The 27,628-nt window shown below is 39.2% G+C and overlaps 1 protein-coding gene across 2 annotated transcripts in view; it reads left to right on the forward strand.

The window, feature by feature from the left end:
- The window catches only part of TMEFF1 (transmembrane protein with EGF like and two follistatin like domains 1), an 87,674-nt gene that overhangs the window by 44,078 nt on the left and 15,968 nt on the right, over positions 1-27,628 (forward strand). For both annotated transcript variants that reach the window (XM_078436643.2, XM_078436644.2), the window contains exons 6-7: positions 14,340-14,488; positions 16,840-16,905. In XM_078436643.2, coding sequence (XP_078292769.2) covers positions 14,340-14,488; positions 16,840-16,905 — 215 coding nt within the window. The remainder of the gene's footprint in view (positions 1-14,339; positions 14,489-16,839; positions 16,906-27,628) is intronic.

Consider the following 27,628-nt stretch of genomic DNA (forward strand, 5'->3'; position numbering starts at 1 on the left):
CATCCCTATTTTAAAGACTTAAGAGTTGTGATTTGCAGAAATCATAGAAGTCATTGAATTCATTTATTTATGTATGTATGCATTCATGCCTTTGAAATTTGCAGTGTTAGAAATGCAAAAGCTTTAAAAGACTTTACTGTAAAAAGTCTTTTTCCTACCTCTGTTCCCCAGCCACTCAGTTGTCTTCATTAGAGGCAGTCACTGTGATGTTTATTTAATCTCTCAGCGATTATTTTATGCATGTACAAGCAAATATATACACATATTCTCTTTGTTTCCTTTTTTAAAAAACTAATGGCAGCACACTATACATACTGGTCTATGCTTTATTTAAGACTTTTATTGTAAAATGAATGTTTACATACAGAAGTGTTTAAAATATATGCATGCAATTTAAGGAATACTACATCTGTGTACCTAACATCTAGGGTACAAAATAAAATATTGCCATATTACCAATATGGAGCATTAATCCAGCCATGGATGGAAGGGGCAATAGTGCCACTATTATGTGAAACCTTTCAGAAGAAGATACATTGAACAGTCTCTGAATCAGAGTCTGGCTTTTAGTTTCCCAGAGAGTTTACAAGATTCCCTTCTGGGGACGTCAGTGGGCAAGAACATGAGTGAGTCATGGGGAACATAGGGCTCACCACAGTTGAGACATCTGGCAGGATTCTAGTGTTGCCAGGTACAGATGACTGGCAGGAATGTGGTCAGGGAAGGGCCTGCCCTGTGTTTTCTACTTCTCCTCCTGCCATAGCTGACCTCCAGCTCTCAGGAGTCAATTAAAGGAGTATGCTCATTTGAGTCAGGCAGTAGGACATTGGAGGGGAGAGTGGGAAATTCACCACCATACAGTTAAGACAAGCCAAGTATGAATCTGGATCAGGCTTACCTGGGCATTCTGTCCCCTGGCTAAAAAGGGCACAGTGGCACTGGGCCTCTTAATAATTACAGCCATCAACAGAACTGTCTACAGAGTGAAACTTTGAATGTGGACTGGTTGCCCTGTACATCTTGTATATAGCTATCACCCTGGGATCTTCCTTTAGTGTTGTATCTTTTTCAACAACAACCAGTTCTTCAATTTCCTACACCAACCAGGTGTCTTACAATTTAATTCAGTTCTGACACTCTATTTGGAGTTAGCATAGAGCCCACAGATTGAAGGCACAAACCCACAAGATACCACCTGCAAGTGAGGTTCCCTGCATTTTGGCTGAGCATACTACTAATTTGAAGATCTCCTGCAACCTTCCCTTAGGTTTGGTAATTTGCTAATATGGCTCACAGAACTTAGGAAAGTGCTGTGCTTACTGTTTATCATAAAGGATGTAAATAGGCAGGCAGATGAAGAAGTACATAGGATGAGGTCTGGAAGGGTCTTGAGCACTGGAGTTTCTGTTTTGTTTCCATGGTGTCAGGTATACCACCTTCCCAGCACGTGAATGTGTTCACCAACCTAGAATGTTTCTGTTTGAAGTTTTCTACTGAGGTTTCATTATTGGTTAAATTATTGGCATTGGTGATAAACTCCATCTCCAACCCTTCTCTCCTTCTCCCCTTCCCAGAGGTCAGGTGGGTTGGTGGGGTGGGGAAATGGAAGTTCTGATTCTCTAATTACCATGGTTGGTTTTTCTGGTGTCTAAGTGGCCCCTCTCTCCCCTCACCTAATGATGCATTTCCTTAGCATTTCCTTAGACTCTCCTTAGAAAGTTTTGAGGGTTTTTAGGAGCTCGGTGTCAGGAACAGGGCGTTATACCATGAGTATCCTAGAAATTCATTTACTTCTTTCCTATATAGGATAGTCTGTTTCTTGCATTTTTTTGCCTTTAATTTCTTGGTTTTAGTCTCCCATTTTAGCATATTTTTCAGTACCTTCTTGAAAAAGGGTACAAGATGTTAAAAAAAAAAAGCCAAAAAACTTTTTAGACCTAATGTTTGAAAGTGTTTTATCCTACGCCTAATACCTGACTTATAACTTGTCAAGTACATAATTCTAGGTGGGAAATAATTTTCCCTCAGACTTGAGAAAGCATTGCTCTACCGTCTTCTAGCTTTCAGTATTGCTGTTGAAGCCTGAAGCCATTCTGATTCTAGAACCTTTGCGTATGATTTTTTTTCTCTGTATTGAAGCATGTAGGATCTTTTGGTCCCCAGTGTAGTGAAATTTCACAATGTTGCACCCCTTCTTAGAAAGTTACTTCCTCTTTTTTTCTTTTTAAGTTTATTTGTTTATTTTGAGTTAGAGAGCGAGCAGGGGAGAGGGAGAGAGAGAGAATCTCAAGCAGGCTCCACACCACCAGCACAGAGCCCAATGTGGGGCTTGAACTCACGAACTATGAGACCATGATCTGAGTTGAAGTTGGATGCTTAACTGATTGAGCCACTCAGGCACCCCAAAAGTTACTTATTTCTGACTTGAGAAATTTTCTTCAATTAGTTCTCTGATGATTTCCTTTCCTCTCTTTTCTCTCTAGTATTTCTGTTATTTGGTTGTTGGGCAGCCTGGACTAGTCCTTTAATTTTCTTTTCTCCCATTTTCTATGTTTTAAAATTTTTGCTGTACCTTCTGAGAGGTTTCTTCAGCTTTATCTTTCAGTCCTCTTTTGAGTTTTTTGTTTCTGTTTGCTGTAATTTTGATTTCTTTTATTTATTTATTTATTTATTTATTTATTTATTTTTTAATATATGAAATTTACTGTCAAATTGGTTTCCATACAACACCCAGTGCTCATCCCAAAAGGTGCCCTCCTCAATACCCATCACCCACCCTGCCCTCCCTCCCACCCCCCATCAACCCTCAGTTTGTTCTCAGTTTTTAACAGTCTCTTATGCTTTGGCTCTCTCCCACTCTAACCTCTTTTTTTTTTTTTTTTTTCCTTCCCCTCCCCCATGGGTTTCTGTTACGTTTCTCAGGATCCACATAAGAGTGAAACCATATGGTATCTGTCTTTCTCTGTATGGCTTATTTCACTTAGCATCACACTCTCCAGTTCCATCCACCTTGCTACAAAAGGCCATATTTCATTTTTTCTCATTGCCACGTAGTATTCCATTGTGTATATAAACCACAATTTCTTTATCCATTCATCAGTTGATGGACATTTAGGCTCTTTCCATAATTTGGCTATTGTTGAGAGTGCCGCTATAAACATTGGGGTACAAGTGCCCCTATGCATCAGTACTCCTGTATCCCTTGGATAAATTCCTAACAGTGCTATTGCTGGGTCATAGGGTAGGTCTATTTTTAATTTTCTGAGGAACCTCCACACTGCTTTCCAGAGCGGCTGCACCAATTTGCATTCCCACCAACAGTGCAAGAGGGTTCCTGTTTCTCCACATCCTCTCCAGCATCTATAGTCTCCTGATTTCTTCATTTTGGCCACTCTGACTGGCGTGAGGTGGTATCTGAGTGTGGTTTTGATTTGTATTTCCCTGATAAGGAGCGACGTTGAACATCTTTTCATGTGCCTGTTGGCCATCCGGATGTCTTCTTTAGAGAAGTGTCTATTCATGTTTTCTGCCCATTTCTTCACTGGGTTATTTGTTTTTCGGGTGTGGAGTTTGATGAGCTCTTTATAGATTTTGGATACTAGCCCTTTGTCCGATGTGTCATTTGCAAATATCTTTTCCCATTCCGTTGGTTGCCTTTTAGTTTTGTTGGTTGTTTCCTTTGCTGTGCAGAAGCTTTTTATCTTCATAAGGTCCCAGTAATTCACTTTTGCTTTTAATTCCCTTGCCTTTGGGGATGTGCCGAGTAAGAGATTGCTACGGCTGAGGTCAGAGAGGTCTTTTCCTGCTTTCTCCTCTAAGGTTTTGATGGTTTCCTGTCTCACATTCAGGTCCTTTATCCATTTTGAGTTTATTTTTGTGAATGGTGTGAGAAAGTGGTCTAGTTTCAACCTTCTGCATGTTGCTGTCCAGTTCTCCCAGCACCATTTGTTAAAGAGACTGTCTTTTTTCCATTGGATGTTCTTTCCTGCTTTGTCAAAGATGAGTTGGCCATACGTTTGTGGGTCTAGTTCTGGGGTTTCTATTCTATTCCATTGGTCTATGTGTCTGTTTTTATGCCAATACCATGCTGTCTTGATGATGACAGCTTTGTAGTAGAGGCTAAAGTCTGGGATTGTGATGCCTCCTGCTTTGGTCTTCTTCTTCAAAATTACTTTGGCTATTCGGGGCCTTTTGTGGTTCCATATGAATTTTAGGATTGCTTGTTCTAGTTTCGAGAAGAATGCTGGTGCAATTTGGATTGGGATTGCATTGAATGTGTAGATAGCTTTGGGTAGTATTGACATTTTGACAATATTTATTCTTCCAATCCATGAGCAGGGAATGTCTTTCCATTTCTTTATATCTTCTTCAATTACCTGCATAAGCTTTCTATAGTTTTCAGCATACAGATCTTTTACATCTTTGGTTAGATTTATTCCTAGGTATTTTATGCTTCTTGGTGCCACTGTGAATGGGATCAGTTTCTTCATTTGTCTTTCTGTTGCTTCATTGTTAGTGTATAAGAATGCAACTGATTTCTGCACATTGGTTTTGTATCCTGCAACTTTGCTGAATTCATGTATCAGTTCTAGCAGACTTTTGGTGGAGTCTATCGGATTTTCCATGTACAATATCATGTCATCTGCAAAAAGCGAAAGCTTGACTTCATCTTTGCCAATTTTGATGCCTTTGATTTCCTTTTGTTGTCTGATTGCTGATGCTAGAACTTCCAGCACTATATTAAACAACAGCGGTGACAGTGGGCATCCCTGTCGTGTTCCTGATCTCAGGGAAAAAGCTCTCAGTTTTTCCCCGTTGAGGATGATGTTAGCTGTGGGCTTTTCATAAATGGCCTTTATGATCTTTAAGTATGTTCCTTCTATCCCGACTTTCTCAAGGGTTTTTATTAAGAAAGGGTGCTGGATTTTGTCAAAGGCCTTTTCTGCATCGATTGACAGGATCATATGGTTCTTCTCTTTTTTTTTGTTAATGTGATGTATCACGTTGATCGATTTGCGAATGTTGAACCAGCCCTGCATCCCAGGAATGAATCCCACTTGATCATGGTGAATAATTCTTTTTATATGCTGTTGAATTCGATTTGCTAGTATCTTATTGAGAATTTTTGCATCCATATTCATCAGAGATATTGGCCTGTAGTTCTCTTTTTTTACTGGGTCTCTGTCTGGTTTAGGAATCAAAGTAATACTGGCTTCATAGAATGAGTCTGGAAGTTTTCCTTCCCTTTCTATTTCTTGGAATAGCTTGAGAAGGATAGGTATTATCTCTGCTTTAAACGTCTGGTAGAACTCCCCTGGGAAGCCATCTGGTCCTGGACTCTTATTTGTTGGGAGATTTTTGATAACCGATTCAATTTCTTCGCTGGTTATGGGTCTGTTCAAGCTTTCTATTTCCTCCTGATTGAGTTTTGGAAGAGTGTGGGTGTTTAGGAATTTGTCCATTTCTTCCAGGTTGTCCAATTTGTTGGCATATAATTTTTCATAGTATTCCCTGATAATTGTTTGTATCTCTGAGGGATTGGTTGTAATAATTCCATTTTCATTCATGATTTTATCTATTTGGGTCATCTCCCTTTTCTTTTTGAGAAGCCTGGCTAGAGGTTTGTCAATTTTGTTTATTATTTCAAAAAACCAACTCTTGGTTTCGTCGATCTGCTCTACAGTTTTTTTAGATTCTATATTGTTTATTTCTGCTCTGATCTTTATTATTTCTCTTCTTCTGCTGGGTTTAGGCTGCCTTTGCTGTTCTGCTTCTATTTCCTTTAAGTGTGCTGTTAGATTTTGTATTTGGGATTTTTCTTGTTTCTTGAGATAGGCCTGGATTGCAATGTATTTTCCTCTCAGGACTGCCTTCGCTGCGTCCCAAAGCGTTTGGATTGTTGTATTTTCATTTTCGTTTGTTTCCATATATTTTTTAATTTCTTCTCTAATTTCCTGGTTGACCCACTCATTCGTTAGTAGGGTGTTCTTTAACCTCCATGCTTTTGGAGGTTTTCCAGACTTTTTCCTGTGGTTGATATCAAGCTTCATAGCATTGTGGTCTGAAAGTATGCATGGTATAATTTCAATTCTTGTAAACTTATGAAGGGCTGTTTTGTGACCCAGTATATGATCTATCTTGGAGAATGTTCCATGTGCACTCGAGAAGAAAGTATATTCTGTTGCTTTGGGATGCAGAGTTCTAAATATATCTGTCAAGTCCATCTGATCCAATGTATCATTCAGGGCCCTTGTTTCTTTATTGACTGTGTGTCTAGATGATCTATCCATTTCTGTAAGTGGGGTGTTAAAGTCCCCTGCAATGACCACATTCTTATCAATAAGGTTGCTTATGTTTATGAGTAATTGTTTTATATATCTGGGGGCTCCGGTATTTGGCGCATAGACATTTATAATAGTTAGCTCTTCCTGATGGATAGACCCTGTGATTATTATATAATGCCCTTCTTCATCTCTTGTTACAGCCTTTAATTTAAAGTCTAGTTTGTCTGATAGAAGTATGGCTACTCCAGCTTTCTTTTGGCTTCCAGGAGCATGATAAATAGTTCTCCATCCCCTCACTCTCAATCTAAAGGTGTCCTCAGATCTAAAATGAGTCTCTTGTAGACAGCAAATAGATGGGTCTTGTTTTTTTATCCATTCTGATACCCTATGTCTTTTAGTTGGCGCATTTAATCCATTTACATTCAGTGTTATTATAGAAAGATACGGGTTTAGAGTCATTGTGATGTCTGTATGTTTTATGCTTGTAGTGATGTCTCTGGTACTTTGTCTCACAGGATCCCCCTTAGGATCTCTTGTAGGGCTGGTTTCGTGGTGACAAATTCCTTCAGTTTTTGTTTGTTTGGGAAGACCTTTATCTCTCCTTCTATTCTAAATGACAGACTTGCTGGATAAAGGATTCTCGGCTGCATATTTTTTCTGTTTAGCACACTGTAGATATCGTGCCAAGCCTTTCTGGCCTGCCAAGTTTCAAAGGAGAGATCAGTCACGAGTCTTATAGGTCTCCCTTTATATGTGAGGGCACGTTTATCCCTTGCTGCTTTCAGAATTTTCTCTTTATCCTTGTATTTTGCCAGTTTCACTATGATATGTCGTGCAGAAGATCGATTCAAGTTACGTCTGAAGGGAGTTCTCTGTGCCTCTTGGATTTCAATGCCTTTTTCCTTCCCCAGTTCAGGGAAGTTCTCAGCTATAATTTCTTCAAGTACCCCTTCAGCACCTTTCCCTCTCTCTTCCTCCTCTGGGATACCAATTATGCGTATATTATTTCTTTTTAGTGTATCACTTAGTTCTCTAATTTTCCCCTCATACTCCTGGATTTTTTTATCTCTCTTTCTTTCAGCTTCCTCTTTCTCCATAACTTTATCTTCTAGTTCACCTATTCTCTCCTCTGCCTCTTCAAGCCGAGCCGTTGTGGTTTCCATTTTGTTTTGCATTTCGTTTAAAGCGTTTTTCAGCTCCTCGTGACTGTTCCTTAGTCCCTCGATCTTTGTGGCAAGAGATTCTCTGCTGTCCTGTATACTGTTTTCAAGCCCAGCGATTAATTTTATGACTATTATTCTAAATTCACTTTCTGTTATATTATTTAAATCCTTTTTGATCAGTTCATTAGCTGTTGTTATTTCCTGGAGATTCTTCTGAGGGGAATTCTTCCGTTTGGTCATTTTGGAGAGTCCCTGGCGTGGTGAGGACCTGCAGGGCACTTCCCCTGTGCTGTGGTGTATAACTGGAGTTAGTGGGCGGGGCCGCAGTCCGACCCGATGTCTGCCCCCAGCCCACTGCTGGGGCCACAGTCAGACTGGTGTGTGCCTTCTCTTCCCCTCTCCTAGGGGCGGGATTCACTGTGGGGTGGCGTGTCCCGTCTGGGCTACTTGCACACTGCCAGGCTTGTGTTGCTGGGGATCTGGCGTATTAGCTGGGGTGGGTAGGCAAGGTGCACGGGGGCTGGAGGGGCAGGCTTAGCTCGCTTCTCCTTAGGTGATCCACTTCAGGAGGAGCCCTGTGGCAGCGGGAGGGAGTCAGATCCGCTGCTGGAGGTTTGGCTCCGCAGAAGCACAGAGTTGGGTGTTTGCGCGGAGCGAGCAAGTTCCCTGGCAGGAACTGGTTCCCTTTGGGATTTTGGCTGGGGGATGGGCGGGGGAGATGGCGCTGGCGCCTTTGTTCCCCGCCAAGCTGAGCTCTGCCGTCCGGGGGCTCAGCAGCTCTCCCTCCCTTTGTCCTCCAGCCTTCCCGCTTTCCGAGCAGAGCTGTTAACTTATGACCTCCCAGACGCTAAGTCGCGCTTGCTGTCGGAACACAGTCCGTCCGGCCCCTCCGCTTTTGCCAGCCAGACTCGGGGGCTCTGCTTGGCCGGCGAGCCGCCCCTCCGCCCCGGCTCCCTCCCGCCAGTCCGTGGAGCGCGCACCGCCTCGCCGCCCTTCCTACCCTCTTCCGTGGGCCTCTAGTCTGCGCTTGACTCCGGAGACTCCGTTCTGCTAATCCTCTGGCGGTTTTCTGGGTTCTTTAGGCAGGTGTAGGTGGAATCTAAGTGATCAGCAGGACGCGCGGTGAGCCCCGCGTCCTCCTACGCCGCCATCTTCCGGACCCCTCTGTAATTTTGATTTCTAAGAGCTTACCTTTATTGTCATGGTGCTCCTTTTTCATTGCATCCTATTGTTGTTTTATGATTGCAATATCTTTTTGTGCCTGTGCATTATTGGTTGGTATTCTGTCTGCTGTAAGGATAGATTTTCTTTTATTCATTTTTACTCAGTGAGTGCTATTCTGTTAACTTTTGTGTATTTTTTAAAGTTTATACGGCCTTGGTGAGTTAGGGAGTGTTCCTTCTATTCTCTGGACAACTTTGTGCAAGAATAGAATGACCTATTTATTGAATGATTGGAGTGAATGTGTTCATGAATTTTCTTTTTAAAAGACACCTGGCTCTGAAGCTGTCTTTGAAGGACACATTTTTTCAAACAGATGATTTAATTTATTTAATGATTATAATACCATTTAGCTTCTGTTTCTTTTTTGGTTAAATTCAATAGTGAATATTTTTAAAAAGTTACTCATTTCACATGTTTTCAAACTTGCTATCTTAAAGTGCTTTATAATAACTTTTCATTATTGATTAAACCATAATCCCCATTGAATCTAGTCTTTTTCACTGCTGATATGTTTTTCTCTTGTTCTTTTTCTTTCTTTCTGGATTAATCCTCCTTTGTTGATTTGAAAGTTTTTTCAAAGGATCAGCTTTGGCTTTATTGATCTTTTCTGTTGTAACCATGTCTTCTATTTCTGCTGAGATATATTTGTATATCCATATCTCTATCTCCATGTATCTATATCCATATCATCTGTTTTTCCCTTCTTTTTTGTTTTCATTGGATTTATTTCATTGTTTTTTTTTCCCTAGCTTCTTAAATGGATGCTTAGTGATTTAATTTTCAGCCATTTTTTTAAGACTTGAGAAAAAACTTGAAGGAAGTGATGGATTGAACCTGGTGGGTGTCTGAGGGAAAAGTGTTCAGGGAGAGGGAAAGCCCTGAGGCAAGAGTGTCGCTGGTATGTTTGAGGGAAAAGCAAGGCCAGTTTAGTGAAAGATTTTTCATGATAAATCATGAAAATCATGTGGAAAATACTTACCTCCTTTCATTTGTTACTTTCCATACTGAGATATCTATTTTACATAACAGCTATGAGTAGAGAGAACACCATCCCAGCCACTTATTACTGATCTTGGGCTTTTTAACTTTGTTCATATTCATCTTCCCTTTTCATAATTATTTGTTGTCGGGATTAATAAGGCAAATGTGAGTATTCCTGCACAGTAGGTACAGAGTAAATGGTTGTTAGATGTCTTGAATTTGGCATTTTTACTGAAGTGATTTCTTTCCCCGTTAGTGCACACTCCTAAGCTTTGGGCATCCTGCCCTCTGCTATGGTTGCCCTGTGCAAACAGCTGTAATCACTGTAATCAGTAGTATCAGCAGCCTTTGGAGTCTAATATTTTCCTCCTCTGCTCATTGTTTCCCTGGACTTTCCTTGACATGGTAATTTGATTTTCTTTCTGCCTGTGCCATTGAGAAGAGCAGCCTGGTGTGTTCTCACAGTTTGCAGTCTGACAAGCAGTGGTGCCATCCCACCGAGGAGCGCTGACTTTCTCCTACACTTAGTCACAGTTGTGCTCAGTGCCCACTGCTCCATCGCTTGTTTCTCCTCACTGGATTGGTGTGGTATCTTGCCTTTGTTGTTGAGCTGTTTCTGATTCGATTCCTGGAACAGTACTTTAATCTTTCATCAGCCCACCTTTCTCTTTTATTGCCATTCTACTTTTGCCCACTTGTATCCTGTCAACCTGAGGTCCGCAAGGATGTTCTGTAAAGGGCCAGCTGATAAATATTTTACACTTTGCAGACCAGATATGCTCCCTGTCCCGTTCTTTTTGCCCCCTCTCCCCCCACTAAAATGTAAAAGCCATTTTTGACTTTAGTAAATAGGAATTTTTAATTTTTTTTCTGGTGCCTTGATTTTTAAATTGTGAAATAGCGTATATATTTAAAAGTGCATGAAAACTTACATGCTTGGTTTAGTGCATAAAAATGAAACAAAATTTTGTGAATCCTACCTCCCAAGCCAGGAATAGAATATTACCAAAACCTCAGAGCTGCCCTCCCATGTTCCTCCCTGAATACATCTGGTATACTGCATTTTGTGGAAATCATTTCTTTGGTCTTTAAAATAGCTTCACCACAGATGGTAAATCACTTAATATATGATTTGGCTTTTGATTGATATTTAGTTTTGTATAAATGGAATCATCACTATATGTACCTTCTTTTGCTCAGCAGTTATGTTTTTGGGATTCATTCGTGTTAATGCACATAGCCATAGTTCATTCAATTTCAGTGTTTATTGAATTTAATTAAAAAAATTTTTTTAATGTTTATTTTTGAGGGAGAGAGAGTGTGTGTGTGAGCGAGGAGGAGCAGAGAGAGAGAGAGAGAGAGAGGGAGACACAGAATCCGAAGCAGGCTCCAGGCTCTGAGCCAGCAGCACAGAGCCCAGCGCGGGGCTTGAATTCACGAATTGTGAGATCATGACCTGAGCTGAAGTCAGACGCGTAACTGACTGAGCCACCCAGGCGCCCCTATTGAATTTAATTTTTTGACTATACCACATCCTTTTACAGTCCATTTTACTGTTGATGGACATTTGGATTGTTTCCAGTCTTTTGTTCTCATGAATAATGCTGCTGTGAACATTCTTTCTTATGTCTCCTGATGCACAAGGAGCTTACCTACCAAAGGCCTTACCTACTAGTGAAATTGTCAGGTCCTTGCAAGGCTAGCTTTGGTAACATTATGTACAGATTTACACTTTTGTTCTTCATTTGCATTTCAGATTTTCTTTATAAGATCAGTTTTCAACTGCCTTTATGATTACTACCTTTACTGACAGCCAGCGGGTAACAAACTCTTTAAGTTTTAACTTCTTCCAAATTTCTTTTATTTTACTTTCATTCATGAAAGTTATTTCTCTTCATATATATTTCTTTTAATTTCAGCACATTGCAGGTATTATTTCACTGTCTTTTGCTATAAATAAACAATTTGGCTTCAGTATTGCTTTTGAAAACACTTGTCCCCCTTATTTTTCCCTCTGTCTTCTTTCTGGCTGCTTTTAAAATACTCTTTTTTGATGTTTTTATAAAATTCCACTGTGACATCTCCATGTCTACATTCCTTTTTAATAATCCTGTTTGGAATATATTAGTCTTCTTGGGCATTTAGATGAGTATCTTTTTTAGTTTTAGAAAGTTTGACAAGAAATTGCTGAGAATATTGCCCTTGCCTCATTCCTTTTACTCCTTTTTGAGGTCCAATCAGATTTTTTCTAGATTCTGTTGCTTTTGTCTTCCATATCTCTCTCTTTATTTTTTCTTGAAGGCCTTTTACCATTTTTAAACATGTTTTTTATTTTTAAGAGAGGGTGAATGAGTGTGGGAGAGGCAGAGAGGGAGAGAGAGGATCTGAAGCAGTATCTGCACTGTCAACGGAGAGCCTGATACGGGGCTCAAACTCACGAAACTGTGAGATTGTGACACGAACTGAGGTCAGACGCTTAACTGACTGAGCCACCCATGCGCCCCAGTCTTCCGTGTCTCTTAATCTTTTTTTTATGTTCCATCTCTCTTTGCTGTGGTCTGGGTAATTTCCTTTAACCTGTCTTCTGCTTCCCTAACTCACGTTTAGTTTATCTAATCTGCTGTCAAATCTAAATAGTTTTTTATTTCTAATCATACATTTTTTATCTATTAAAAATGCAATTTGGTTCATTTCCTCTCCTTTCCCTCTTCCTCTCCGCTCCCCTCATTTTTTTTTAAATGTTTATTTTTGAAAAAGAAATAGTGTGAGCGGGACAGGGGCAGAGAGAGGGAGACACAGAATCTGAAGCTGGCTGCAGGCTCCAAGCTGTCAGCACAGAGCCCAACACAGGGCTCACACCCACAAACTGTGAGATCATGACCTGAGCTGAAGTCAGAGCTTGACTGACTGAGCCACCCAGGCACCCCTCTCCTCCCTTTTTTTTAAAGTGAGCTCTACCCTGTTGTGGGGCTCAAATTTAGGATGCCAGGATCAAGAGTCTCATGTTCCACTGGTTGAGCCAGCAAGATGCCCTGCTTGGTTCATTTTCAGATCAGCTTTTTCCACTCATGGTGTTTTATTTCCTTATTTCTTGTAGATATATGACTGAGTGAGTGTGTGTGATCTACTTATTTTTCTCACAACTGTATCTTGGAAAATGTGTGAGGCTGAAGATAATAAAGTTGGGTTTCTCCAGAGAAGATTGCATTTGCTTCTGTCAGTTGCCTAGGGCCCCTTCTAGTCCTTGGCTCTTAAAATAAACTCTGGGTTTGAGGTTTTTCAGAACACCCAAGTAGTATTTTAAGTTGTAATTACCCATGTGAGGGCTGGCTTATGGTTTTTAATTCTCAGGGGAGATGTTTTTCTTCCCTCTCTTCAATGCCATGGCTCAGGACAGCATTCCCCCCCCCCCCTTAAATAGTCCCTGTGGAACATGACAACTCATTTCTGGTTTACCCTCATGCTGAGAGTTGTTACTTTTTGACATACCCACTTATCTAGGGTCTTCAGGCTCCCCATTTAGGTAGGTCAGTATTCTTTGTCTTTTGTTCCCAGAGGCCTGCAAAGCCACAAAAGTTGATAATTGAGTTTACACAATTTGGCAACCACTTTCAAGGTGAAAATCAGCTTTAGCAAACTCAATTGACCTTTCTCTCTTCCTGTCTTCATTTAACTTTTGTCAGAATATTCCCTGATTTCTTGTCAACTTATGAATGCATTTGAGAGAATATTTTAAAATACCTTTCCTATATTTTTTGTTGTTTTCATCAGGAATATTAGTTTAGCTTCTAAGACTACAGCGATGCTAGAAGGAGAAATCTCTGGTTTTTTTTACTTTTATATTCCCAGTTAAATTTTATTGTTCTTGAGAGGAGTGGCCATGTCTTAGACTTCCTTATGCAATCTTAGTATTGAGTGGACACTCAGTGGTATAGGTAGATATGCAGCTAGTAACACTTTTGAGGGCTTTCAAATTACATGTTTTATATCAATTATGTATTTTAATCTTTCCAGTTGTTTGGCGAGGTAGGGATATTATTATAACCTCTATTTTGCAGGTAAGTAAACTAAAACTTAGGGGAAGAATCTGGACAAAAATTTGGTAATTAGTTGGGCTAGGATTTAGATTCATGACTTTTGATTCATAATTCTGTGTTCTTTCCACTACACCATGTTGCTTTTTAATTAATGTTGACATTTGACATCTTTTTATTATTATATCTAGATATGAAAATTTCAGGGAAACCACCGGATTAACAATATCTAGATGAAATTATCCCTAAACTCTCACTTGAAAGAAATTGTTAGGGGTACCTGGGTCCCTCAGTCGGTTAAGTGTCTGACTTTGGCCCAGGTCATGATCTCACGGTTTACCAGTTTAAACCCCGTGTCAGGCTCTGTGCTGGCATCTCAGAACCTGGAGCCTGCTTCAGATTCTGTGTCTGTCTGTCTGTCTCTGCCTCTCCCCCACTCATGCTCTGTCTCTTACTCTCTCAAAAATAAATAAAAACATAAAAAAAAAGAAATTGTTAGCTTGTTATTGTTAAACTTTTGTTTTACAGTTAAACTTTTATCACTTAGAATAATATATTGACTTCTGTTAACAGAAAGCAGAAAAGAAAATGAAATGCAGCATTGTGAAATTTTGTTGTATTAAAATATAGGTAATTTATATCTTTTCCAACAGGTGTGTATGTAATATAGATTGCAGTGGATACAGTTTTAATCCTGTGTGTGCTTCTGATGGGAGTTCCTACAACAATCCTTGTTTTGTTCGAGAAGCATCTTGTATAAAGCAAGAACAAATTGATATAAGGCATCTTGGTCATTGCACAGGTAACAGCTATTCTACTCACCCAGAGACCTGTCTTTATTATATTGTGTGTCTGAATTCTTATTTGTCATTTTGGTAGTGTTCCATACCTGTAAAATGAGAAATCTTTGCTTTATTTATTTTTTTAATTACTTTATGTTTTAGAATTTCTTTGTTCTGTTGCTAATTTAGAATTTTTTCCATTTATTTTCATCTTCTTAAAATTCAAACCATGCTTTTTTGTTGTTCATATAGTTACTAAGCTATTCCTTACATGGACTTATAGATACATTTATAGTTCTTAAAGGTTGTCTCGAATTTATAGTAATAAATATAGCTGTTTAAGAATTAGTCAACTTATTTCAATTATAATAAAACTATAAGCATTGCCATGTATTTCTTCATCTTTTTTTCTACAGCTGAAAAGTTTTCACATTCTATGTTCACATTCACATTTCACATACTATGTTTTCACATTCTCTCTGCAGTTTTTGCCCCTACATATTATATACTGTTAAGAGATTTTGGTGTGAAGTTACAGAATATAAGGAAAAATTATCACCTTCAGTTTAAAATTTTTTTTTCTCTTTTTGCTTTATGTCATAGTTTGGAGGCCATGATACCAGCTAAGAATTTATTTTTGTTTTCTATTACAACTAGAAATATCCAGTCACTAAAGGCAGAGGTTCTCAATCTTCTTTCCCTAGTAATACACGTATGGGTGAGGATAATGTATCATTCCTAGTAACATACAAGAGCCAGGCACATTGTCATGGACTAGGATTGTGGTCCTAGTAGTCCTGCTTAGTAAGTCCATCCCTCCTACCTGTTTTGGATTTATTAAAGGGATATGTTTTTTATCTAAGCTAAGAGAAAAAAGTGGTAAGGCAAAGTTTGGTACTTTATGTTGGTAACAAATTATTTGTGGAATACTGCACCAGGGATTGCAGTACCTCTGGTCTAAGCTACCAGAGAATGCCCAAGGAGCTCATAAGAGGATTTCCAGTTGGGGGTCAAAAACGGGCAGGAGAGTGGCCCTTGGGTGGCTCAGTCGGTTAAGTGTCTGACTTCAGCTCAGGTCATGATTTCATGGTTCGTGGGTTCGAGCCCCGCGTCAGGCTCTGCGCTCGCAGCTCAGAGCCTGGAGCCTGCTTCAGATTCTGTGTCTCCCTCTCTCTCCGTCCCTCTCCCATTCTCTCTCTCTCTCTCTCTCTCTCTCTCTCTTTCTCTCTCTCAAAAATAAACAAACATTAAAAAAATTTTTTTTTTAAATGGGCAGGAGAGCAAACCATTTGCTGGTAGAGGTCCTTCTTAGGTCCCTTGATCTTAAAGAAGTATTATGGTTTGTTTTTCTGTTTGTTTTTTTAATTTTTATTTTTTTAATGTTTGTTTATTTTTTGAGAGAGAGAGGGAGACAGAGCACGGGCAGGGAGGGGCAGAGAGAGAGAGAGGGAGACATAGAATCCAAAGCACGATCCAGATTCTGAGCTGTCAGCCTGACACAGAGCTCCAACTCACAAACTGTGAGATCATGACCTGAGCCCGTCAGACGCTTAACCGACTGAGCCACCCAGGTGCCCGCGTTTGTTTTTCTTTTCCTAGAATGGTGTTTAGAGCCTAAGTTGAAACAGTAGCTTAGAGAAATAATATTTTTTATGAGGAACTGGCTCATGATTGAATGGTACTACCAGAATTTCAAACTTCAAATTGGTCAAACTTGAGAATTTTGATAATTGAAGTTCATGCAGATTTAGAATCCTTTGGAGTAGTTGGTCCTTAATTTTTATCTTGGTCCTCTTGATAATATTTCCATTCATCCCTAATGATACCTTCCCTTTCCTCCCTCACTATGTACTGGGAAGCTGAAGCTTGTGTTTCCAACAGGCATTTGTGGTTCATTTATAGTCTTCCCAGTCCAAATACAGTTCGCCAGTCTGGGGTCATTTCTATCATAAATTTTGTCTGATAACGTAACTGAGATTCCACATTTATCTTAATCTGATATGTTTCTAGGGAAACAGTGGTAGGAGAAGGTAAAACTTGAGACCATTGTCCCTTGGAGACAGGGTTAATCTTTTCACGTCAGGGTATCTGTTATTTTAGTTTGCACAGGAAAGACTTTTTCAGTAGAGGACATTTGAGCCGAAGTCTAGATGAAATTAGGCTGTTCATCATGCAGAGCAGAGCGTGTATATATTTGGGATGTCTTGAAGCCTAAGATAGAAATGGCACAATAGTCAAGAGATTGGAGGGAAATGTAAGCAGGATAAGTGGATGAAGTTGGGAAGGACCTGGAACATTTGGAATATTTGGAAGTTTCATGGTATGAGTTAAATATCATATGTGTCTTAATTTGAAAACTTTTCTTTTATAGACACAGATGACACTAGTTTGTTGGGAAAAAAAGATGATGGACTACAGTATCGACCGGATGTGAAAGGTATTGAATCACGATTTTCCAAATTTTGGCCAACTATTGAAATATGGTCAGTATCTGTCTGTAGTAGTTCTATTTCCATTATAATGACCCTTCCAACTTTGCTCTCTGTAGCAGTATGTTGTAGAATATATTATTAGTAATAATATGAACTGAAATGACTAAGACACTTATTCTCAATTTGCAGAGTACTCTCACATATGCTGTGTTTTTGCAATTGAAATTTTTATTGAGATAATTGCAGATTCACATGTAGTTGTAACAAATTACACAGATTCCCTCATATTTGCTTTTTAAATCCTCTTTACTTCTGTAGAATCTACTGTTAATGCTTGCCCTCTGTGTACAGGTCTTGTTCCCTCTGCCTGGAACTTTTCTCTAATTAATATTCATCCTTTCAGTCTTAGCTTAGAAGTCATTTCCTCTTAGGAAATACTCCTTGACCCATAAGTCTAGATTAGGTGCCTCTCTATTATACTCTCCTACTTGATTACTTAACCAACTTTAATTATAGTTGTCTCTTTTATTCATCTGTATCCCCTTGTAGGCTCTGAGTTTTGTAGGGACAGAAGACTGTATCTATCATGTTCACTTTTGTATTCCTAATCCTGGCAAAATGTTTGGCACATATGTAGGTGCTTTGTACTTGCAGAGAATGGATGCAGCTCAAAGAAACTGTAGGATTTGTTTGTACAGAGTCTTAGATATAGTAAAGGTCAGAGCTGCAGAGACTGGATTCCTTGACCTTAAGTCCAGTGCTCTTTGATTTAATTTGATTCTTCAACTACTCTGAGAGCTGCTAAGGATCAAGGGGAATGTTGAGACTCCATGAGGTTCTGTCTAGTGAACTGAAATAGGTCTAGATCTTGGGACTCCTAGTTTGGCACTAAGTGCTCTTTCACACATGCATCTTCTATCCATTTATTAGGTTATACTAATGAACAATTGTTTTTAGATGTGTGATCTACCTTTTATGCCTAATTTCCAAAAAATATGTAAAATGAGAATAGTAATCGTACCTATCTCATAGCTTTATAAAAATTAAATAATATATGTCAAGTGCTGAGAATAGTATCTGACATACTCATAAGTGCTCAATAAATGATAGCTGTTATTATCACTGAATTTGTTATTCCCTCAATAGAATCATATCATACCTGAATCATTTATATTCCATGAGCTCCTGAAATACTAGTTTGCTATGTTGATACAAGTGCTGTATTTAAAATAGAAAATCTCCTGTATTCCCATAGGAGACATAATAGATCAGCCCCAGTTTTATTTCTTTATACTGTTAGTACATGACCTGAATAGGAAGGCTATTTTTCAGTAGCTAGAGGCTCATACTTAAGGTAATTTGGGGAATTATGTATGCCCCAAATACTTGCCTGCCTTTGATAAAACTACAGGGATAATTTAGTGCCTAGGCCACTTTTGAGATACTGAAAATTCTTTACACATAAGAACTGGTCTATAACTCAAATGAAATTACCATAATCAGTAGATTATGTGCCTATTCTATACTGGTTGTTTTATCAGACACTGTTGGTGGATAGAAAGATAACTAACACATGACCTCCTTCTTTAAAGAGTTTCTTCATAATAAGAAATGAATATAACCTACTTATAACAAAGTAGAAATTGGCTATTGTTATACATGTAGTGTGGTTGAAAAGTGCAATGGACATTCAGAAAAGAAAAGATTGCTATTTGGTGGAGTATAGTGAGGATCTGAGAAGCTTAATGGAAGAGGTGAAATTAGGGCTGAACCTTGAAGGATGGTTAGGATTTTAACAGAGATCAAAAAGATATTTAAGGAGAATGCAAGAGCATGAGCAGAGGTGTGGATGCAAACGTTATGATAGAATGTATTGGACAGTGGTAAGGAGTCCTTTTTTGGCTGGAGAGTAGGGGGCTTAAGAGGTAGAAAATGGAAGAAGAGACTAGTAAGGTTGGGGCCAGACTATGTAGTGTCTTAAATGCTGTATTATCCTAAGACATTTAAACTTTATTTGTAGAATTATTAATATATTTGAAAAAGACAAGGCTGCAGAGTTAACCAGTTGAATGAATGGTATGTGGTAGGTACATTGTGCTTATTATTATATATATTGGACTAGAGGCAGGAAGATCAGTTAGGTTGACTCAAAGGGGATAGACTTCTGCTTAGATCAGAGGGATAGAGTTGAGATGACTTGGACGATAGATTCTATTTACACAACTAAGGATGTTGGGGAGAGGCAAGGTGTTTAAGGTAAGGGAGGAGTTGATGGTGGAGGTGATTAATTTTGGAGTTTGAGTTTCTTGTGGGACTAAATAAGTCCACATGACTTGTTTAGCATAAATTTGCAAGTCAGTCCTTTGAGACAGAGGTTATAGGTAACTGAAGTCATGAGAACGAGTAAGAGATTATAGAGCTGCATTGTGTAGACTAATGCACACTTGAAATAGGGCTAGCATGATTGAGAAACAAAACCTTTAATTTCATTTCATTTTAATTCATTTAAATTTAAACAGCCACATGTGGCCAGTGGCTATCGTTTTGGACAGCACACACATAGAACATATCGAGAGTTGTAGAAAGTTCCATTAGATGGCACAGTTATCCAGATCCAGAGAAAACCAAGAAAACTACAGTGGCACAGAAGCCAAAAGGGAGAAGCTGCATAAACATTTGAGAGGATGAGTATTGAATTTGAAGACAAGGGAGTCATTGGTAATCTTGGACCAAAGAGTTTCTCTCGAGTTATAAATATGAAATCAAATTGTTGAAAGAGTTAAGAAATGTTCTAGTAGGGAGGAGTAGAGGCCAAAAGGTACTATTTTGTATTTTTCCATTTGCTTCTATTTTTTGTCCTCACAGGCATTTATAGGAGGACCTTAGTAAATACTTGTGTCCCCAGGACACAAGACTCACTAGGTAGATAGGGCTCTAGGGATGGAGGCTACAAAGTGAAAAGCAGGAACACAGTATCGGCAGGTAGCTGGACAGATTGGAAGGTAGTGCTCAGTAGGGAAGATTTTTTTAAAGTTGAGCTCTTAGAAAGTAGTGCTCATGAAATGGAACATTTCAGTATCCAGCATGGTGGCTGAATTAGTGCTTGTCTTGGGCTGTTAGAAAACCTGTGGTAAATGCTGAGATTGTAGTGTTGGAAGCATTGTTGTAGATGTTTATGCCGTACAGGGTATGATGGTTGAACACGAGGTATGGGAGATGGGTATGTGACATTTTAAAAGCTTGATTATAGAAAATTTCAAACGTATGTAAACAGAATAGTATAATGAACCCTCCTTTCCCCAGTACCCACCTTCAACAGTTTACAGCATTCTGTCATTTTTATTTTGCCTGTATACCTCTACCCTCTTGATTATCATTATTCTTATTTTACAGGTGTTTTTTTGAGGTATAATTTACATACAGTGAGATACATGAATGTTAAGCTATCAGTTTTCAAAAATGAATGCACCCCAATATACCCATGTATACCCACAGTCTCTAATATTTCCATCTATCCAGGAAGTTCCTTTGTGGCATATGACATTTCAACGTGGCCATTTTTGTCCAAAGATATTTTCGTACAGCCTGCAATCTAACTGTAACACCTTTATTTCTAAGACATTCACTTCACCCCATCCCTCATCCCATCTTTGACCTCCTTCTCTCAATATTCTCTCTTCCTGCTAACCAGTGATGATACCAGAGATACTGAGATATTGGTACTATTTTTTCCATTACTTGGTGACTGTCACTTACATATTTTAATACAGCTCTTTTGATATGCTCCATTTTTAAAATCTTGATAAATTCCCCTCATTGAAAGGTAAGACTGAGCCAGTTGCTAAAATCTTTGAGAGAAGTCTGAGTGTGTGTGCTGTGGAGTGTGGGAGAGAGTCCTGATGAGTTTTAGAAGGCTGTCTGGGTGGATGGCACAGACCCCTAAGAGATGAAGGTCACTGGGAGATGAGAGTGGAATACTGATCTGGAGGTGATGGGTAGGAAGTACAGCAGGGGAAGGTGGAAGGAAAGGGGATGTAGGAAGTAATGTGATCTTGGTATGTCAGGGAGATGAAAGGAATACTTTCTAAGGGAATGGCTGAGGAAGTGGATGAGTTTATTCACATTAGAAAATGTGTTTTGTTGGGAAGAGTGGAAAGGCTAGGAAAGGAAGAGTTAGGGTTAGTATGGAAAATGGGTTTAGAAATGTGAGAGTTAGAGGTGTTGGAGGGTAGGTAGCTTTTATACCTACGTATTCTTTGATGGGGTATGAGGAGACTGGTGTAGGGAAAGTATGTATGGAGGGATATTTAGTAATGAAGATGAGGTGCAGGGTAGTATAGGGGAAACAAGAAAGAATATATTAAATTTTTTAAGTGTAGGGATTTGTAGAAATGAGCCAGAGTTACGGATGCAGTGTTGATGTGTTGTTGTGGCCTCAGCAGATGACCTACCAGGTGCGTGTCTTGGTTGTTAATAGCAACTCCTTATGCTTTATTTGGGTTGTATGTTGATGGACCAGGACAGCCAGCCAGTGGAAGATGCCTTTGCAGATAGGCCATCTGGTGCTGGATTTTCTTATAACATCATCGCTTAGAACCATACTCTCCTTTGTATTTGAAAACACTGCCGCTGGTGGTAGATTTGTTTCTGAATGCCTCTGTGGGTGGAAGGAGCCACTGAGTGACCAAGTATACTTTTTATATCGCACACACACCAACATTGTTCAGAGACTAACAGTTGCAGCTGTTGTTCGTGGAGCCTGTCACCACTTGCCTGAGGGCATTGTTTGGAGAGGACCATTCTGTGCCCAGTTCTTGCTGTGCGAGGCTGCATCTCTGCTGTGGTTTCTGAAACTGTGCTTTATTCCATCTTTAAAGCCTTTTTATATTTCCTTTTTGAAGTTAATCTAATTTACTTGGCCCAGAGAGCAGGTGCTTGGACATTCTGCTTTTGTCTATTCCCTTCACATCTCCCAGAGTGGCTGGTGAAATAATAGTGTGATGGTTAAGAGCTTGCTCTGTGGAATCAGACTTGGTCTACACTTAAAGGCTGTGTGGCCTCCTTTCTCTGATCGTTAATGATATTATCTATATAGTGGGGATACTACTATCTACAGCCTAGGATTACTCTGATTATTAAATGCTGTATCACTAAATTCCTTATGGAGGTTATTAGGGTGATTGTTAATACTTGTGTTTTCTGTTTTCATTGTTGGTACTTGACTGCGGTCAAAGGTCTCACCATTGGTGAGTCTACCTATCTGCATCATGTTTAATGTGGTTCATGAGTGACATCATTGTGATATTCATTCATTCAACAATTATTCTTGTGTGCCCTTTGTGTGTCGGGTGCTTTCACATATTTGTGTTATTATTTGATCCTTATCACAACCAAGTTATCCTCATTTTGTGGACAAAGAAACTGAAACAGTGAATTGGTGGCTCATGTAGAATAGCAGAGCAAAGACTGGAATTTAGGCTTTCTGACCCTAAGCCCTGGTGCTCTTTTTTTTGTATCACAACCATTCCAGAGTTCTCTACTGCTGCTTTGCTTTCTTTCTTAATTTGCTTCAGAACTTTAATATACTTTCAGCCATCACCTTGGTGAACATTTGTTCTCTAGCTTTAATTAAGAGCTTAATCTTTTTTTTTTAAGTTTATTTATTTTGAGAAAGAAAGAGGGAGAGAGAGTGTGCAAGAGGGACAGGGGCAGAGAGAGAGGGAGAAAGAGAATCCCAAGCAGGCTCCGTGCTGTCAATGCAGAGCCCGATGTAGCACTTGATCTCACGAACTGTGAGGTCATGACCCGAACTGAGATCAAGAGTTGGCTGCTAAACTGACTGAGCCACCCAGGTGCCCTTAGAGCTTAATCTTAAGCTCCAGTTTCATATATTCATATGTAGAGCCTGGAACATAATAGGTGCTCAGTAAATACTTTTGGATACCTAGAGGTGTAAATTTGAACTTCATTTACTATGTTCATTCTACTGAACTTCCTGTCATTAAGTTCACATTTAGAGTCATTTTTTCCCTAATTTTTTAATTATGGTGAAATGCATATAACAAAATTTACCATTTTAATCATGCTTAAGTGCACAGTTCAGTGGTATTAAATATATTCATGAAGTTGTGCAATCACCACTACTATCCATTTCTAGAAGTCTTGCAGGTTGTAAAACTGGAACTATACCCAATAAACAGTAACTTCCCACTTCTTCCCTCAGCCCTGGCAACTATCATTCTTTTTGTTTCTATAATTTTGTCCACTCTAAGTGCCTCATACAAATGGAAACCTACAGTGTTTGTCTTTTTATGACTGGCTTATTTCAGTGTACATAATGTCCTCAAGGTTAATCTGTGTTGTAGCGTAACTCAGAATTTCCTTCCTTTTTGAGGCTGAATAATGTTCCATTGTATATACGTACCGTGTTTTGTTTATCCATTCATTCAGTGATGGACACTTGTATTGCTTCCACATTTGAGCTATTATGAATGTTGCTTTGAATATGGGTTTATAGCTATCTCTTTGAGACCCTGCTTTCAGTTCTTCTGAATATATCCCCAGAAGTGGAATTGCTAGGGGCACCTGGGTGGCTCAGTTGTTTGGGCGTCTGACTTCGGCTCAGGTCATGATGTTGCAGTTTGTGAGTTCAAGCCCCGCGTGGGGCTCTGTGCTTACAGCTCGGAGCCTGGAGCCTGCTTCGGATTCTGTGTCTCCCCGTCTCTCTGCCTCTCCCATGCTCTGTCTCTCTCTGTCTCTCAATAATAAATAAACGTTAAAAAAAAAAAATTAAAAAAAAAAAAAGAAGTGGAATTGCTAGATCAAATAGTAATTATGTGTTTAATTTTTTGAGAAATCACCGTACTGTTTTCCACAGTGGCTATATCATACATTCTCATCAGCAGTGCACAGGGCTCTAATTTCTCCACATGCATGCCAACGCTTAACTATTTTCTTTTTTTTCTTTCTTGGATAGTAGTCATCCTAATGGGTGTGGGATGCTGTCTTGTAGTTTTGATTTGCATTGCCCTAATGATTAGTGATGTTGAACATTTTTCATGTGTTTATTGATCATAGTTTCTTTGAATTCATGCATATTTTCTTTGGAGCATAATTCTGTATTGAAAGCATCTTTAATAAAGACAGTTCTGTTCTACTAAATGCTTAAGGTACATTTAATGGGTTAGTGCTGGGCACTACTTGTGAAGATGGTTGTTACAAGTTATCTAAAGGGTGGGACTGGGGAAGTTTGACCTTAAGAAAAAAAATTGTTGGACAGTGGGCTATGGGGTAAACAGACATGGAGAAATCAATAGTTAAAGAAAGAGATTTCGTTCGACATAAGGAACATTTGATAATACTGGAATTAACTGGGTTGATTTTTTTTTTTTTTTTTTAAACTTCTGGAAGTGGTCAAGTAGAAACAGGACCTTGGGGTTGTAACTTTATAAAGAGATTCCTTCATCAGACCAGATAGGCCCCAAAGACCCTTTCAGCTCTGAGTTTCTGAGAGCTCATTCCACAGCAACTTCAAGCTGTATGTATTTTTTTCTGTATCTCTAATATTTATTCCTACTGCTAAGCCTAGCGTAGTTTTTCATTGCCACAAGTTTGGATTATGTAGTGAATTCCTAATTGGTCACCTGGTCTTCCTAGTTCCCCTGCCCCTTTATCTTGCATGCTGTTTTCCAATTGAAAATTTTAACTTTTTGACGTACAATTTACATACCACTAAGTTCACCTCTTTAAAGTATGCAATTCAATGTTTTAAAATAAAAAACCAAAAAACATTTTTAAAGTAATCTCTATACCCAACATGGGGCTTGAACTCAAACCCCGAGATCAAGAGTTGCATATTCTACCGACCGAGCCAGCGAGGCACCTTCAGTTCAATTTTTTTTTTTTTATTTAAATTTTTTTTTTTTTTTAACGTTTATTTTATTTTTGAGACAGAGAGAGACAGAGCATGAATGGGGGAGGGTCAGAGAGAGGGAGACACAGAATTGAAACAGGCTCCGGGCTCTGAGCTGTCAGCACAGGGGCCCGATGCGGGGCTCGAACTCACGGACCGCGAGATCGTGACCTGAGCCGAAGTCGGCGCTCAACCGACTGAGCCACCCAGGCGCCCCCAGTTCAATTTTTTAAAAAATATATTTAGGATTGTACAACTATCATATCAAAATCAAATTTTAGGCCATTTTACTTAGCCGAAAAAGAAACTTCACATGCATTAGCATTCACTCCCCATTCTCCCTAACCACCAGCTCTAGGCAATCACTCTTAATTATGCAAAACATGGCTTTCATTTGGCTGTTCTTTAGCTAGAAGACTGTCAGTGTCTTCCTTGTCCATATGATTAGGAAAGCATTTCTCACCTGGGGGGTTCATATTTTTCCATAATCTGATTTCAGCTTATTTTTCCAATTTTGACTTAAACCCTTCCCTGGTTTGAATATACAACTCTTGCTAAGGCTCATCTACTTCTTGTTCTTAAGAATGCTGTGTGCATTCTACCTTCCTTTTGGTTTCCACTCTTCCTCTAAATAAATCTGGATATGCTTTGAGACCTAACTTGAGTCCTGTCCTTTCTATGAATACTTCCCTGAGTAATATCACCTACAATGAGTTCTCCTTTAAACTTGAACTTCCTTGGGCACTTGGTCGACATGTGTAATGATCTTGTGGTTCCTGGGTTTAAGCCTCGCCTCAGGCTCTGTGCTGACAGCTCAGAGCCTGGAGCCTGCTTCGGATTCTGTGTCTCCCTCTCTCTCTGCCCCTCCCCTGCTCGTGCTTTATCTCTATCTCTCAAGAATAAATAAACATTAAAAAAAAAAAAAAAAAAAAAGCTTGAACTTCCCTTAGCACCCAGTATTGTAAAACTTTTTTTTTTTTTTTTTTTTTTTGGCATTTAATTGTAAACTGTCATGTGGAAACCCTTCTCTTGTGTTATTCAGCTTTTCATGTGTATACCTTAATTCCCTAAGTTGATTATAAGCTTCTCAAGGGCAGGGACCATGTATACTTTTTCTTTATATCTTCAGTAGCTTAGCTGAGTATATGGCTATGCACAGAAATAGTGTGTTTATGTATAATGGAATGAATAGAGCTAGCACTGAGCAGAATGCGAAATTTGGGCTCTGTGACAGCCACAGATTTCAAAGTCTTACTGGACATGTCTGTGTTTTTAGATGGCTTTGCCTTGTCTACAGCCTGATACCACATTCTTTCATTAATTCATTCAGTAAATGCCACTGGTGCTATGCTTTGTTTACTAATTTCTCAAAACCCTGTTCTTGATTTAGTTAACTTTTTCTTATTGCTGTGATGTAGCTGAATTCTCTGATAGCATTCAGTTCTGCATTATTCTTGAGATTTCCTGCTGTTGATAGGACTTTTCTTATGGTAGATTAGTACATTACCACAGCCTCTGTAGACCTATAGAGTACCATTATGATGCACATTACAAGATCTTATTATTATAGGTTGGTACATAACCTTAGTCTCTGTAGTCCCATTATTATATACTTCATGATGTAACACACCATGACAGTATCATGTTCTGAGAAGTTGCAGGGTGATGAGTGCTACGGGAGACAGTTGCATTGCTCAAGTCACTTATGGTTTGATTGCAAATGTGGAATAGCACTTTTAATTTGAAACCATAGCAAGAAAAGTACTATATTCTAAGTGTTAGGAGTTATACAGAAATAAATGATACAAATGTCTAGATTCTTTTTTTAAAAAAAAATTTTTTTTTTTAACGTTTATTTATTTTTGAGACAGAGAGAGACACAGCATGAACGGGGGAGGGGCAGAGAGAGAGGAGGGAGACACAGAATCGGAAGCAGGCTCCAGGCTCTGAGCCATCAGCCCAGAGCCCGACGCGGGGCTCGAACTCACGGACCGCAAGATCGTGACCTGAGCTGAAGTCGGACGCTTAACCGACTGAGCCACCCAGGCCCCCCAACAAATGTCTAGATTCTTAAGGAGCTCACAGTCTCATAGTAGAGACTGAGTTAAAAAACCCAAATGGTTGTAAGACAATATCATGAGTATTGTAATGGAGAAGTGGGTGCTTAGGATTATAGCAGCCCCAAGGGATTTCCTCTGTCATGGCAAAATTATAGTTTGGGAGCTGGAGGAGACCTTATAAGCCCTTTGAGGACAGGATATTTTTCTGTCCCCAGCACCTTCAGAGTACCTGGCATATGAAAGATGATCAATAAATGATAAATGAATAGTCATCTATACTGTGCTATCTTATATGGTGGGTACTAGCAGTATGTGGTTATTGAGTACTTGAAACAAGATTAGTCAGAATTGAGATGTGCTGTGAGTGTTAAGTGGTCACCAGATTTTAAAGACGTATTTAAGAAAATGTGTGTAAAAAAATCACAATTTTGTAATACTGATTATATGTTGAAGTGATACTTATTTGATAGATTAAATAAATATAGGATTAAAATTAATTTTCCTATTTCTTTTTACTTAAAAAATATGGCTACTAGAAAACTAAGAATTACACACCTCATATTATGTTGGACAATGCTGATCTTATTCAGCTGCTTTAGAGAGACAGTGTGATTTGACCAAGGTCACAAAATAGGAGAGGGGCGCCTGGGTAACTCAGTTGGTTAAGTATCTGACTCTTGGTTTTGGCTCAGGTCATGATCTCACGGTTCATAAGTTCAAACTCTACATCGGGCTTTGAGCTGTCGGTATGGAGCC

Source organism: Panthera onca, chromosome D4, assembly GCF_046562875.1.
Source record: "Panthera onca isolate mPanOnc1 chromosome D4, mPanOnc1 haplotype 2, whole genome shotgun sequence".
Taxonomy (NCBI): domain Eukaryota; kingdom Metazoa; phylum Chordata; class Mammalia; order Carnivora; family Felidae; genus Panthera; species Panthera onca.